The sequence below is a fragment of the Amblyomma mixtum genome, chromosome 1, assembly GCF_055824585.1.
Source record: "Amblyomma mixtum isolate Tamu chromosome 1, ASM5582458v1, whole genome shotgun sequence".
Taxonomy (NCBI): Eukaryota; Metazoa; Arthropoda; class Arachnida; order Ixodida; family Ixodidae; genus Amblyomma; species Amblyomma mixtum.
In genome coordinates this window covers 279,035,321-279,051,809 of record NC_143012.1, presented here as the reverse complement: position 1 = coordinate 279,051,809, position 16,489 = coordinate 279,035,321, and the positions used below count along the sequence as shown (strand labels likewise).

Sequence of the window (16,489 nt, the reverse complement as noted above, 5' to 3'; positions counted from 1 at the left end):
GATGTGTACTACGAGAGGAGTCTTTGCGCAGGTTACCACGTATCCATGAAGTTACTTAAAGCAAGAACACGCTTGGCCACTGAACCAAACCGCTATTATACAGAACTCCCATGCCATTTTTTAATAACACTTAAAGTATTCCACATAAATACATACAGTTGGATGTAGTGCAGAAAGAAAGAATTAAGCCAGCGTCAAAATGCATCAGCTGTACTACAGAGGGTTGCCTGCGATTTTTAAAAACCCAGCAGTTGCAGCACTACATGAAATTAGTAACAGATGGCAGTCATGGGTACTCATGGTTGAGCAACATGCATATAACATCCATGTTGATACTGACAGCCATTATCGCATAAAACTGGTCACTGTAAATGCCAAAAAATAGGTGCTTATTAAAAGAGAGAATGTGATATAACATATGCATCACCAAAGCAGACAGATTGGTGAGAAGTAGCAGGCGGGGCCATTTACTGTCGCGGTGGCACTGATGCTAGATGATGCCGTGCCATATGTCCTCGTGCCCAATACGAACTCCTTATGATGATGGCATAGAAAAGCAGCCTTGTTGAGACATTGTGATGTCAAAGTAGGTCTTAATTCTTTCTTTTGCATGAAACTTGCAATTGGAAAAAAAAAACAAAAGAGTTAAGCTTCTCGACTCACCAGTTTTGATGCCACAGCATGGTTCACATGGGCAGAATTCTTACATCGTAGCTCCAATTGCATCTCAATGCTTCTTGCACTGGGTCTCCAACAAAAATCTGTAGATCGCTTAGTTACCATTACCCGATCCCAATGCGATAGGGTCTTTATATTGAATTTCACTGTTTCTAATCTCTTGCAGTTTCATATGGCTTGCTGCATGCTCGTCTGATGGCGCTTGCATGTGCACGGCTTTCAAGCCACAGGGCGAGAGACTGGCAGTATAACACGTTTGAATGCGGGTGGTTGACGAAGAAGACATTCCAAGCACAGGGGGAAGCTAAGCTGTGCAATGACGCAGTGGTCTGTTCGTGCCACCACAGGTTCATATCCTGTTACCTGGCTATGAGGTTATTTCTTTAGTTTCAGCCGCTCCGGTGGCTCCATGGTTATTGCACTTGGCTGCTGACCTGACAGACGCGGGCTTGTTCTCGGTCATGGTAGTCACATTTCAATGGAGCCGAAATTCTAGAGGCCCATGTACTGTATGATGTCAGTGCACGTTAAAGAACCCCAGGTGGTTGAAATTTCCGGAGCCCTCCACTACGGCGTCTCTCATAGCCCAAGGTACTTTGGGACGTTAAATCCCCATAAACTATTCCTTTAGTTTCTTCCATAGGTGCGGCACCGGTCACCGGACAATGCTGGCTTTCCACAGCAATGCTATCGCATAAAACTGTACACTGAGCTCGTTCAATGTACTTGGACCATGGTGCAGCACAGCATCAGCGCAGTGTGCTACAAGAGTCATGATACCTTTCTTAAGGACAAAGGTGTCATATGCTGCCTCCGAATACTGTGTGTACGAATGCGTTTTGCGTAACATCAACCTCATTTCGGGTAGCCTGAAAGACAGATCATTAGGCTAATCTGATCACTGTCCACTAAAGTGTACCTCCACCAGTGCCAATGCTTCTCGCAGCCATTGTTAGAAGACTCGCAGCTAGCAATTACTTTAAGCAGTGCACACAAGAACTCTGAGAAAGTAAGACAAAAACCCAGAGGAGAGTGGTGACAGGCTCTCTTTATTTCTATGAGCCAATAACGAAGCTCTGATAGAAACTCCTCTCAGTTTGTGAAAAGGAACTCTGAAACACTCGGGTGGCAACAGCACAGCAGGCGGCAGTGTCAACCTGTTAGCCAACCGCAGCAGCCAAGCAGGCATAGTAATTTTGCATTTTTCTTAAAACACGGGAACAGGTCACGTCTGCTCTAACACAGCATTAAGCACACATAAATCCACTCCAGCACAAACAATGCTCACACAAAGGGTCTGCATGGCCTTGCAAGCCCACCGCTACACAGAGAACATAAAAGACAACACAGTTAAGTAGGATAGCTCCATAGCATGCTGTGCAAGCAATGCTTCTTGCAGCATCAACAAAAACACAGCTGTATTTGGCAGTGCTTTACAACATGGCCAAGGAGCCTCAATGTGAATGCACCTCCCAGGGTGCTAACTAAACGCATAAAGTATCTGCTCCTTCAAGTTTTTTTGTTGTTTGTTTTAACACGCAACTACATGAAATGTCATAACTGTCTCAATGCTAAAAACTTCTCTGCACACTGCTTTGGCAGAAGCTGTAACGATTCATACAATCCGAAATGATAAAAATAAATTAGTCTGTTCAAAACAGCAATAAAACATGTCAGCAGTTGAAGCTTTGCAGACCAGTGGGCACAAATGACTTGAAATTTGTTTTTGTTTTCTTCATAATGATATGATTATTATCTTTTTGATAATCAAGGCATCACAACATCATGACCACAATGTCTTTTACAAGAGAACGAGGAAAGGATGAGAGAAATCTCGTTCCTTGGGAAGGTATGCACGCAGGTGGTGAAGGAATAACAAGAGGGGAGGTCAATTCACACACGGCGCAATCATAGATTCAGGCTTGGTTGATACTTCCTTCAGGAATGCCCTAATAATGAAACCAGCAAAATTATGACTGCAGAAGTTTGTGCGAAATATACTTCTTCGAATCGAGGCTTTTGAATTACCAGCCCTGCGTGGCCCCGATCCTCTCTGCATTAAAAAAACAAACAAACAAACAAAAACAAACAATATAAAAGTAGTGCAATGCAATAGGACAGAAACCAAGCCTATAACTTTCACACCAGATGGACTGCACTGGCAACATTGCTACATCACATACAAACACAACACACACACACACACACACAAAAATGCAAATTTGTAAGAGGTGCAACTGTACACTAAGGAACTGCACTAAGGATACTTGATAAACTAGAATTTCTACAGCAAACAACATTTCTTTTCAAAGATTTAGTGAACCTTGACTAGCAACAACTGAGGTATGCATTAAAAAAAAAACACCTCTAGTTTTAAGGAAAAAAGAAGTAAGGGTGCCAGTACTCAAAACTCAAGGGATGCGAACATATTTCTTTCTTATAAAGCCTACTGCAAGTTATATTTACATGCAATTTCAGAATCTCGTTCGATTAAAAGCACAGCTACAGAGCAATGCTGGCCATGTCATGCTTATTCACCTTTCACTCAGTAACAAGCACTCCTCTGAGTTGGGGCACGTAAAGGAATGCAATCAGAACTTGTCTGCAGCCACTTCAGTGAATTAGATTTTTGCGGCAATGAATTACTACGACAGCAGTACTGGCATGTCTGCATCACTGTATTACTGCATGTAAGGATACAATTACAGCAAGCACCAGACGAATGGTACACGCGTACATGCACTTTGATAAGTATCAACCAGCGCAGGCAGCAGAACTTTTGTTTTTTCCTCATGGAAGCAATCAAGCAACCAACACTGCTTCCAACATCAGCATATGTTTCATGCTTTAGAAAAATTTGAGCTGCTGAATTGCTGAAAGTGACCAATCTTGAACCTGTAGCTAAACTACATGTGGTGGGCTCCCAAGAAGAGAAAGAGGTAAGACACTGCTGCTGTACAAGGACATGCCATCAAGTTCAAATCTCAATGAACACACACACACACACAAAAAAGAGACAATGATGGGCACTGAGGGTTAGAATGAACCATGTTCATTCACCCAGCTCGACAATCCAAAAATAATACAACAATACTTCCTAAAAAGCAAGTGCCTGAAGCCGTAATTGTCATTTCTCTACATGGCTACCAACGTATGTAGCATACGAGCCATAGAATTAAATCTAGGTGCTGGCTTGCTATGCTTACATTTGGCGCAATAAAAAAACCAGGCAACTCAAATAGGTTGCACTAAGAGTGCACTTTTCACCCTCAAATCTAAGCATCACTAATGAAATAAACAAAGCTCAGAAAATGGCACAAACCATGGGGCTGCCAATGTTAAAATGATGGCATCCACATTACAGCTTCCTACTGAGAAGGGCGTTGTATACATACACCGCCAACTGATTTAATGCAATGTCTTGTGCAGGATTCTTTCATTTCACTTAGTGCTCTTTTCTAAGACAGCAAACAATGCACAGGACTCCTACAAACGACAAACAGTGCTTCACTCAAGGGCAGCTATGGTGAACAAGGCTTGCACATGTAAATTTGGTGCAGTGTAGTTTCCGAACATGGTGCATAGCCTTCACATGGTGCGTTACTCAGGGCATGAACAAGCAGATGTGGCACGATAAAACAGACCTTGCTTCAACCAATAACACCAGTTGCACAACATCCTGGCGATTCAAAAGCATATGTGCAGTTTCTGATCAAGCCTTGTAGCCCAGTCTCGAGGACTCGGTTGCAAGTTGTCTACGGTCAGTCTCACAACAGGGAGGTACAAACAAACAGAAACATGACAGGAGCGGGAACAGAACAACTCTGTGCCAAGACACAAAATACTCATTGTGAAAGTATTGCTGGGGAGTTTGTGTGCGCTGGGAAGCGGTGGGCGTTGTTTCCTCTCTTCTGTTCAAAAGGACCTTTTGTCTTGCCACCCCAAGGGGGCCTGCGGGCTCTTACTGTTTGTGCTGTTGCTGCTTCCACCAGTGCCGCTGCCACTGCTTGATGACGCATGGGTCAATGACGTCGGCATCGGGGCACTGTCCTGAAATAGGCTGTAGTTCCATGGACGAGATATGCCAGTTGGCTGCTGTTGGGTCCAAATGCTGTGCGAAAGCCCTGTGCCAAGACCGCCAGTACTTAGCTGGAAAAAGAGAGAGACGGAAGATGATGAGACAAGCTCTGCATATGCTGCAGTTTTAGGATTTCCAAGCAACAGCTTTCCACACTTGGAAAAGAAACTGTGCACGAAAAGAACAGCAAAACCAGAGCCATGACAGCAAAATCATTTGCAGGAAGATGCAAAATAAACACACCCATCAGAATGATGCCAGATGGTGCAACTTTTCTGTTCAACATCTGTAGCAAATAAAGGTAACACAAAAATGTTGGTACACCTCTCTGGAGGGCTAGTAAGCCTAGTCCACCAAAGTGGAGGTGAGCCACATCTGGTGCTTTCCGTCAGTTCACCAAAGCGTAGCTTAACCACATCTGGTGCTCAGTCAGCTGCTCCCTGTCAGTTTTTAAAGCATTAGTATTAGAAGCCCCACCGTGAAGAAAAGGCGGTGTCCGGCATAGTAGTGTCGTGTACATTGCCTGCCATCTGGCCACTGTAGACGGAGGAGATACTGACTCGGGCGGAGGAATGCACAACCTGAAGGTGGATGACAACCTAGCCTAGCAGGTGGCTACTGTGGAAAGTGGAGGGACAATCAGTCAATGCCAATCAGCTTTTGCTGATCAATATGCTAAGCCAACCACACACGAAGTTTCTGCTCAGATGAGTGATGTGACACCTGCCTTTGACAGACATGTTCTTTGAAAGAACAAGTCTATGTGAAAATCTAGTCACGAGATGCAAAGCTGCCAGGATGGGAGTGGCTACATGTGCCTGGACACATCAAGTAAAGGGCTGCCTACTGGAATGCATGTTATCACAAAAAAAAAAAAGAGACCTTATGTAAATCCCACATAGCTGTTTGTTACTCAACCTTTCAAGCGCGCCCCATTGCTTAGAGCCTTTGATAGGCACTTGCCTCTGCTATGTGCATGTTATTTTGCCAAGCTTGTAAGGCAATTCAAAGAACTTGCATCTATGGCCACTGCAAGCTTCGTGTGCCATGTTACATCCCCAGCTACATTGTTTCTGAGCTCTGTTGCCATCCCCACAGAACAGCCCAGGATTCACATCAAAGAAAAATTACGTGCAAGTGCATTGGCTATGAATGCACTGACAGCTGGAAGTCACGCAGTATCCCCTATGCAGTTCCAATGGCTGCCACAAGGGTGCCCGTAAAGGTGGTACATGCGGCACGTACTTCATCAAGCTAATCCTACATAGCACTGCAAATAATTCATAGGGACACCTAACTGCATAATGTGTAGGCAATGTGATAGCTTTCGAAGCTGCTGGTGCCTTTGCCAGACACGAGTGATGGGACTTGCAGACCCAGGTTGCTCCTCCTGTACACCACCTGCCACCTAGAAATTCCACCTGCCAGCTGGAAGTTACGTAACACCGCTTTTTTCTGTTTTTTTTTCCCCCAATGAGGCTTCTAATGCTATCACTGCAAAATAATTGAGCCTCCGACGGCACTGGAGACCGAACCCCCGTCTTGTGCATACAAGGTGGATGCTCAAGCCACTAAGCCGCCGGTAGTCTGTGAAAATCTTAGGTTACTTCCGAAATCCAAAACACACAGCAGCAAGTAACTTACAGGGTCAAAACACATGGCTGGGTCCAAGCTGACATCTGGGGAGTCCATTCCTAAAGACTGCACCATGTTGGCCATGGACTCAGTTGGCGATGTGTCCCCATGAGGCCCGCCGCTGCTCGGTGACAAAGTTCCAGTCGCAGATGGCAATGCCACACCGGTGCTCCACCAGTTAGATCCCCACACAGAGGAGGGAACCGGTGCAGCTGGAGCAGGCGGCGTCGCTGCTGGTTCCCAGAAGTGGTTCTGGAACACAAGCAGCATTCCGAGGTTACATCAGAGCCCTGTCATAATTTGTTAAGCTGGCTCCCCCACGTTGTCCAAATCATGGCACACTGGCCACCAAAAAACGATAATAAAGTGCTAGACCTGCACGTTACTGCTTCACACATGCACGCGGTCTCATCACGGGAACTACGTGAACATATTTCACTTCGTAAAACACACAAACTACAGCTACAATATTCTGAATTAAAAGCTTGCTGTCCTGCCATTAGAAGGAATGCAGCCAAGTGACTGATTATTTGAAATACCTTAAGGGGCCAGTTGGGCATCACAAGGAGGGGGGCGGTGGGGACTGATGAAAGAGTTTCACTGTTGGCAGATTCAAAGAGAAAGTAAGGGTGGTGGTTGATACCTTCCTGCCCCTCCTCTGCCCACTTACGAACATTTAACAACAACAACAACAACAACAACAACAAAAAGCAGCAGCCATTTAGAAAAACAGAAACATAAAATGTACAAGTACACCGGACTGCCTGTCCTCACCCACCAGTGATGATTTGTTCAACAAAAACAAGAAAAAGGTCAAACCACATGGCAACACCTCTCCTTACCAACTCTCCATGGAAGAGCCTATATAATTTGCTGTAGTAGGATGGAAAGCTGGGCTAGTTGGGCTACGTTCATTTTGAAAGCTTGCTCTTGGAGCAGAGGTGAGCTGAAAGAGGACACGAAGCTGTTCCAGATGCTCAAACACTACAAATATCTCGCAGGAGGAAGATACAAGGTGGAACTACACTACGAGAAACAAAAACAAGGTCAGTCTATACATTGAAAGCTCACCGATTCGAACTTCACTAATTCGAACTTCTGGATGATTCGAACAGTGCAGCTTAGTCCATCCACGCTCCATTGAAGCCTTTGTAAACATAGCCTGTTAATTCGAACGCAAATCGGTTCCGCCACTAATAATTTTGAACTATGTGCCGCTGCACCAGGGCAGCCTGGGCCAACACCACCAGGATCGGAGGCCTCTCCCTGAGCCCCTTTCCACAGGCGTGACGTCACCACAGTGAGATCGACAAAAGGTCGAGCAACACACTGCTCCAGGGCAAAAACAAGGAACACCGGAGCAGGTTATGTCGTTTCGTGTACATATGCTCTCTTGTCCAGTGTTCTTTTGTCGTCAAGCATCCTCTGCCAACACTGTGGTTGTTGTGGTGGATGAATGCGTGTACTGTGCGTCTCTGGATGTAAGGAATACGCCACAAGCGAGCAAAGTAATTTGCAACCAGACCTATCCCACGTGAAGCAAGGAATGTGAAACGTATCGTGTGTGAATGAGTGGTCTCTATTGAGAAGATTGACAAACAGAAAAATGTGCCCTTGTGTGCTAGCTTCCTCTGTGATGAATATACAAGCATTTCTACTGCAAGGTAAGTAACATGGGTGGCATAAAGGAATGTGACAGCTAAAAAAAAAACCGCTTGACTGCAATGGCATCTGGCTGTCCACTTTGGGCCGCATCTTTGGGCCGCAAAAAAAAACAATAAAATTTTCGTACACAGACGGCCTATGCATAGCTATTCACACGTCCAGATCCCAACCACCCATACAGGTACAGTTGAATCCCGGTACAACGAACGCCGCTTCAACGAAATTTTCGCCACAACGAAGTAATTTGCATTCCCCGTGAAACCCCCATAGGACTTAATGTATTAAAATTTCCTCAAAAACGAAGTACTTTGCGAGCACGTGTTCGCTTCTACGAATTTTTTTTGCGAATTTTCGCGGGTGAGTGGCCCCTCCGTCTTGTCTTTCTTCAGAAGTTGAGTGCTGAAGAGCGACTTTCCCGTTCCCGCCGTTAATTTTTTTGCATCGCAGACTGTTTGGGGGGGGGGTACGCGCACTCAATCGCACATCCTCCTCGCGCACACCCTCGTGTGCTTTTTTTTTTTTTCTCGAGATGCCCACGTGATTTTTGAAGTGACGTCACGCCCCGCTCATTGGCTCTTTGCTGGGCTTCTTCGATTGATGTAGCTCGCTGTCATGGTGCTCGCGGTTTCCTGTCAAGCACGAAAGCGCGTCATGATCACTTGCTAGCGGTGTTGGCTGGTAAGCGTTCGCGGCCTCCAAGCGAAGAGGGGCTCCTCGAAAGCGCGTGTAAAATGCGCCAGCGCACGCCATCTGCTAGCGTTTCCGGCCGCGTCCTCCGTGGCCGCGTCGTCTGCTAGGCACCGAGCGCGTTTAGGCCGATTCACACGACGGACCGTTCGCCCGCGGCCCGCGCACTACGTGTGCATACGTCAGCACTTTGAGAGGCGCGCTGGATGCATGGATGGATGGCGGCCGACAGCGCGCCCCTCAAAGTGCTGACGTATGCACACGTAGTGCGCGGGCCGCGGGCGAACGGTCCGTCGTGTGAATCGGCCTTTTCAGGCAGTCTGTGTGGACCGGTGGGCGGAGCCATCGGTGGGCGGAGCTTCGTGTCCTGTCGGAGAAAAAAAAAAAAAAAAGGAAAACGCGAGAGTGCAGGAAGAAGCCCACTCCGCTTCACCATTTCTTCCTTTGTGTGTGCACCGTTTAGCGTGGTCTCGTCGCGTCTCTGCTCTGCTGAATTCCTAGGATGTCGCCGCCGGCGGCAGCAAGCCCGCGAGAGCGCCGTGGTAGCACGCAGCGGTGCAGATGCGATGAGGCCCGACGGCTCTCGAAACGATGTGGGGGAGGAGGCAAGTAGAGGAGGTGGTGAAAGAAGGAATGGAGAAGAGGAGGAGGAGAGGCGGCGTTGGGCGAGAAGAGAAGAGGAGGAGGAGAGCCGGCGTTGAGCGAGAAGAGAAGAGGAGGAGGAGAGGCGGCGTTGGGCGAGAAGAGAAGAGGAGGAGGAGAGGCGGCGTTGGGCGAGGAGACATATGCAACGCCAGCCCGGGATCAGCCGACTCGTCTGTAATTTCTCGACAACGAAATTCCGCGACAGCGAAATTTTTCGTCCGCCCCGCCGATTTCGTTGTGGCGGGATTCAACTGTATATCACTGTGCAGAGCAGTATGCTGCAGTGATCCAGCACAGATCATAATCAACACAAAAAACTTCCTGTCCACATCTTGTATGGTGCTCGTCTTGAAAACAATCAAAGTTACTATTTTTGAGCCATGCGAGGAATTGCAACAGTGTTTGCCCTGTTTGTTCGTCCGCCAAGTGTTCGAACTCGATGCCATGCACGCCACTGTTATTTGCGACACCTGTGAATAAAGTAGGTCGTATGTTTTATTGGGATTGACGAGTGTTTGTCTTCTATTTCTAAGGTTAGGCGGTGGGGACTCACTGTGGGGGTCACCGCTTAAAAGTAACAGCTGCACAAATACGCAATCGCAATTGCAGGGCTTACATATAGGTATCACATCCCATAGATACGTTGGTGCCACTTGTTGGCTGGCTTCCCTAATTTTGATAGCCACTTTTGCAGAAAGTCGAAACAGCTTCAATGAATGTGACAAAGTTTAAATGTATTCTTGCTTTTTTTTCTTTCATGTGGTGGCCTTATGGGTTTGAGAAATACAATTTTGAAAATGCCTATTGTGTCGTTCAACCTTTCTTGTGCGCCAGAAGTATTAGAAATGCAGTAGCCGACTGATTTTTCGGACTCCAATAATTCGGACTAGCACGATATTTCGGACTTCGCTGAGGAACCGTCGTGTACCTCACAGAAACGTGCACATTTTCACGACCGATAGTTCGGACTTTGTGGAGTCTAAAAGTTCGAATTTTCGGACTAAAATAGACGCCAACAATATTGTGATGATCGTTAACCGAAAGTTTGTTGATTCAGCCTAATATAGACGCGAGCAGGCATCGCTGTCACAAACAATCCGTTCCCCGCCACCGTGAGAGGCACCACCTTGGATTTAAACGAAATCGGCAAGGCGGGCACAATCAGACTGGCTTGGATAGGCTTGGCAATTTGTTCTCCATTGTTGCCATTCGAGATGGCCTACAAAGAGCGCGCGATCGCACTGAAAACAGGACAATGGGACAGCGGGACAGCTGCAGTGTCCACCGCGGCTTGGACGACACACCCTGCGGTGCGGGGCAGCAAACGTGGTAGTAGTGAGGGGGAGGTGGGACTGCATTCAGAGGTGTTCGCTTCTGCTCGCATCTTCCCGTGGGTTATCTCTCAGTCTTTGCGAACGTCATTGCCCCATGCAAACTGACAGTTCTTGCTTCGCGCAGCGAGTGTATTCATTCGTGGCATGACTGCGGCCGCCTCGCACTATCTGGTGTCATGATGTGATAAGGTACAGACATGAAGAAAACATGGCTATGACTCAGATAGCGTCTAATATTATCGCTTGTAGGCGGATTTTCGCGATTTTCAAAGCCGGTTTTTCGCAGAAAAGTTTATTTTTTTAAGTTCACGAATTTTTCGGACTGTTTGATTATTCGGACCATTTTTCGGGTCCCGCCGAGTCCGAAAAATCAGTCGGTGACTGTATTTGCTATGAAATTATTCGAAGAAAATTACTGTTCACTCCGAACCAAAAAACCACTATTCGCACATCGTATATTCACACTGTGTGGCACGAATAATAAGTGGTGTGATGAAACAGTGGGACAGCTCACGTTTTTCAAAGAGCCTCCGGAAAAAAACACAAGCTAGGTTGCTATTACCATCTGTTGCCAGTTTCAATAAGACGGAGTCACATCGCGCCCAAGAAAATTTAGGGGTCCACTGGTGGGCTATGCTGCCCAGAGATTAGGGCTCTGAAAATCGCAGCTACACTGAAAGTACAAATATGCCTATATGGGAGTAAAAAAGGAGTAAAGTTGTCCTGTAGCGCACACCCTTTCATAAGAGGGAGCACGCTAGAGGACAGCTTTACTCCCTTTTTACTCCCTTCAGTTTAGAGTGTACTATGCCTTCCTGCTATTGTGTAATTATGAAAGAGAGAGAGAGAAATGGACGAGAAGGCAGGGAGGTTAACCAAGCGATGCCCAGTTGGCTACCCTACCCTTGGGGAGGGGAACAAAGGGGAAAAAAGGAAAAAAAGAGCGGCAATGAAATGAGTTTTCCAAGTGTCCAGCAACCATTACGTCACGGGGACAGAGGGCGCGCACTGAAAACTTAAAGATTATAGATGGGAATACAACCCCGAGTCCCTTAAGAATCCCAGGAGTGCTTTCACCGCTTTACTTTGGGAGGAAGGTTATGTCCAAGGCCCCAGAACGTTGGACTCTGTTAGAGGACGCGAGTCCAAGCAGTACAGAGTAGCAATCAGGAAACCGCGCTCTCGCTCAAAACGAGGGCGGTCACAGAGGAGGTGTCCGGTCGTTTCATCACAACCGCACTGCTTACACGCTGGAGAGTCTGCCATTGCGATGAGATTGGAATAGGCGTTTGTGAACGCTGCTCCCAGCCACAGGCAGCACAACAGCATAGTATCACCGCGGGGGATGCCGAATGGTATATGAAGTTGAAGCAAGAGGTCAAAGTGGTGCGAGCGGGGTGTCCAACCTCCAGGGGTAGACCACGACTGCACAGTCACGTCTCGGGCAAGCAGCTGAAGGTGCCTTGCTGCGTCAGCTCTTGTCAGTGGTATGCGGACAGTGTTGGTTGTATCGTGAGCCAATCAAGCAGCATCGTCAGCTAAGGCGTTACCTAGAATGCCGCTATGGCCTGGTACCCACTGGAAGATGATTTCACGATCCTGTTCGATTGCCTGGTGGTGCAGATATCGTATCTCCGCTACAAGTTGCTCATGGTCGCTATGTCTCAAGGCAGATTGAAGACATTGTAGGGCAGCTTTTGAATCACAGAAAACAGCCCATTTTTGAGGCGATTGTTGTGAGAAATACTGTACTGCCGCAAGAAGCGCGGCCAATTCTGCTCCAGTAGAGGTAGTCCGATGCGAAATTTGTTGTTGAATTTGAGTCTGTCGCGCAGGAATGACCACGGCGCAAGCAGAACTAGTAGAGGTTACTGAGCCATCCGTATAGACGTGAGTACAGTCCCAATATTCGAAGTGGAGCATGGACAGTGTCAGTTGCTTAATGGCTGACGTCGATAAATTTGATTTCTTCGCTATCCCCGGAATAGCAAGGCGCACACATGGGAGCCGCATACACCACAGAGGAGAGGGAGGTAGTGCTGTCGGGGTGAACTGTTGTGGAATCGACTGTTGCGTTGCTATCACCTTCACAAATGCAGAATGTGGTCTTTGCAGTGGCAGAGGCGCAAGGTGATGCTGTGTCATTATGAAATCCGCACAGAAGTACTGATCTGCTCACATTTCCATGCTTATTTTATTTATTTATGCATTCTTCAAAGGCCTTCTGGGTCATTTTATGAGGGGTGGGCTAATACACCACTTAATTAGTTCTAATCATTTGCTAACGTAGCTCTTGCTGCTATTTACACAAGCGTTTGTTCCCGTTCTGCTGCCATGTCCAGGTATGGAAGCTTGTGTAAATTTTAATTTAGCATTTCCACCCTGCCTCTGCAATGCCGAAAAGGTCAGCCTAATTACAAGACAAATAATATATTGAAAAGAATATAGAAAATGCTGCACACTGTCATGTTTTGTATGAGCAACTCTAGGCGAATGGTCAGGCGTGATGAAAGTGGTGTTCAGGGCAGCCTCACTTGGGTGACACCAACCCACCATGGGGAGGCCTTCAGCGTCAAGGTGGTGTTGCCTGGGCACACAGCCAACCAAGCAATGCGACTGCAAGGCTGCATCCCTCTTCAAAGTAGATTTGGAGAGGGTAAATCTGGCGTGTGGGGCCAGGGAGGAATGGTGAACCAACTTAGAGGTGAACAAGAAGCCTCTCCCCCATGCTAGCAGGCAACTATGACCTCAGAGATTTGTGCCTGACCACTGCTTGTAGGCAGCACCGATCTCTAAGAATTCAGTAGTTTGCTGTGTTAGCTTTTGTTGTTGAATGATGGATGGCATGACCTGAGCCGAGATGCAGTGAATCAGGCGTCTCCCGTGCCTCCAGTACTCCGAAACCATGGCAACCATGACTGTGCACGACACTGCGACATGTGTAAAACTAACTGGAGCTTTCTCAGATGTTTGCAGTGCCCTCTGCATTATGTTTCATTCAATAGATTGCAGCAAACTTGGCAGAATGCCAAGATGCTGTGCACCTTTGACAGGAGCGCTGGCAGCGGTGGCTTGCTTGGCGCACTGCTGCACAGCTAGCTGTGCAGCTTAGAAAACTGGCAAACAGTCGAGCGTCAGAGGGGAGTGTAGTGGTTTAAACCAGAAAGATATAAAATTCCTCTACACTGAAATGCTACTGAGGAAACAGGACTTTCAGACCCCCATGCAATTTGGCGAGCTTGAGAGGGGGCGAGAAAATGACTAAGCCCTCTCACACCACACCCAACTCTTCAACATTCGATTATGCACTCGTAACCATCCCGCAAACTTTTATAATCTCAGGCAAATAAATGCACCTGACCTTCAGGGCAAGTGTTCCGCATGTTCACTTTATCTTGATGCAAATGGTCGCAGAATTGTTGGATCGCACCGTGATATAGCCAACAAGTTTCAAAGCAAACAATGCTAAACACTGGCGACGTGAACGCGGGTGACCGCGTGCTTTTGTTAATGACGGACAGAGGGACAGATGGGTGTACCGATGGGCAGGCCAATAAGCAGGCGGGTGGACGTATGCTATGAAATTTCGACTCTTGAAAAAGAAGAAAACCTGTTGGAACATTTTTTACCACGTAATAAACCCTCCCCTCCAAATTCACGTCAACTTTTCTGGGAAAAAGTGGGTTCATTATGCAAGTAAATACAGTATGTAATGCCCCAGTGATGAGTTTACAAGAGTGTTAATCGTAATTCCTCAACAACTGTACCGGCTAGTGTAAATTATACTGCAGTTCTGAACTCAGCTCAAAAAGCTGCACATCTCTGCAAAGTTTGGTAACATTTCATGCATAAATAATGAAGATAGTTTTAATTTCCGCATCCCCCATAATTCGAACTGTGCTGGTGTCCCTGTGCCGTTCGAATTAACAAGCTTTTACTGTAACAGGATGCTGCAAAAAAAATAAAAGTAAACCGCGTCTGCCATGGGCACCATCATTCCGGCCCATTCAGGCCCATCCAGGCATTGATGTGCATGGGGTCGCTTGTCTCACCGTGCCATCGCCAGGTCCGATGGGGTGCTGAAGAGGGCTGGGTGCCCAGCGGTCGCCCTCAGTCTGTGCCCTCATGTCCAGGATGCCCCATTGGCTCTTGGAGGCCATGCTGGGTGGTGTGCTAACAGGCACGCTTTTCCAGGGTGATGGAAAGTCGGAGGCAGGGGCCCTTGGTGTTGACCATGGAGAGTACGTGGCATCGGAAGATGGCACGGGGTATGATGCACCACTTGGCCGCAGGTTGCCAGGTGAAAAGGCGGCAGCCATGTCTGGGGGGGGGGGATGAGTGCATTATTCACTAAGTGTACTGCCCACAGAAAAAACGCCCGCCAACCCCACCGGTGACAGTATGGGCCCATATTCTAACTCTGATCCGTCAAAGTGCTCACTGAAGGCGATGTGGCACTTAGATGCAGAGCAAGACATTGTAAGAAGAACCGTGGGGCATGCTTTGCAACCGAAGTGCTTTCCGATTTGGTGACACTATTCCTTGCTGTATGGCATTTGATACTGCAGACAGGGCGCAGTATGGACTGTATTGGAGGCACACCAGATGTGCAGCAATGGTTTGCGATGTGAAAGCGACTTAGAGGTTGACACAGTGCAAAGCAGTTGCACTCAAAGACACCAACAAAAAATTTATTTGCTTTTACTAATAACAAGCAAAATTATATTTACAGCACAAGTGTTGTGATTTGAGCTTCACAATTTATTTTACCGGGATGATTCTAACAGCACATATAATTTTGTTTCTCACTGTGTCGCGATTTGGTTAAAAAAGTGGTGTCTGCAACAGCGGTGAGACTCACGCTTTCTATGCCAGAGACACAGACGATGCAGCGAGACCACTGCACTTTTGATTACTAATGATAATGAGAGCAGCAACCACTTTCACTCCTTTAGCCAAGTGGTGAGCACACTGAGTTCTTTGATGTATAGAAGTTACAATACGGGCCTAAGAGCCAGCATGAAGTGGCCGCAACAGCATCTAGTGCTAAGCAATAAAACTTGGGGAGTCACCACACACAACATAACTGTCATGATCCTTTTAAAAAGAGTACCAATTACAGTGCTCTGCTAAATGTCTTAAGCTACCAAATTTGCTGGTGGGACCTGATCAGCATGCAAACGGGACCTAGAAGTGAACCGAAACAGACTTCTTGCATACTAGCTATAATTTTTCACTTCCTCTGAATAGTATCAGGAATGGATATAATTAACGTAAGGGGAGGTGCACGTCTTAAAATGTAATTTTTTTATCAGAGATATAATGAAATTAGGCATGTGTATGTATTTCTTCCTCCTGTTTTCAAAAATATAATTAGTTTTAGTGTATCTCAACTACTTCTCATATTATGAGAAAATAACTCAAGCCTAATTAGCTAATTTCTTATGGGTCCTTAAGACAATTTCTATCAACCTTTTTAGGTTCCGATCGAAATGCAGCTGTAGCCAAAGACCTGCCATACAGAGCTATGCTATGCATATTCTTATTGAAATATATCATTGCATGAAAATATTCAATTATGTCGAAGCTTCATAATTACCAAATATAGTTAGGTGACATCATTCTTCAACAAATTTGATATGTTCAACCCGGCCATAAAAAAAAAAAAAAGAAGGCATAGCTCCAGAGTTCAGTTCTTTCTGAATTCAACGGCATAAGAATAATTAAAATTTCACCGTAAAAAACGTAACGAAAACTTCCACAGAGC

At 46.6% G+C, this 16,489-nt stretch overlaps 1 protein-coding gene across 1 annotated transcript in view; it reads right to left on the bottom strand.

Annotated features, from left to right (window-relative positions):
- Window positions 1-1,706: 1,706 nt before the first annotated feature.
- The window catches only part of Tmem131 (Transmembrane protein 131), a 75,847-nt gene continuing 61,064 nt past the window's right edge, over window positions 1,707-16,489 (bottom strand). Inside the window, exons 34-36 of the mRNA XM_089566140.1 lie at window positions 14,775-15,043; window positions 6,401-6,643; window positions 1,707-4,827 (exon numbers count right to left, since the gene is read on the bottom strand). Of these exons, the coding sequence (XP_089422266.1) occupies window positions 4,594-4,827; window positions 6,401-6,643; window positions 14,775-15,043 (746 nt within the window). The 3' untranslated portion in view covers window positions 1,707-4,593. The remainder of the gene's footprint in view (window positions 4,828-6,400; window positions 6,644-14,774; window positions 15,044-16,489) is intronic.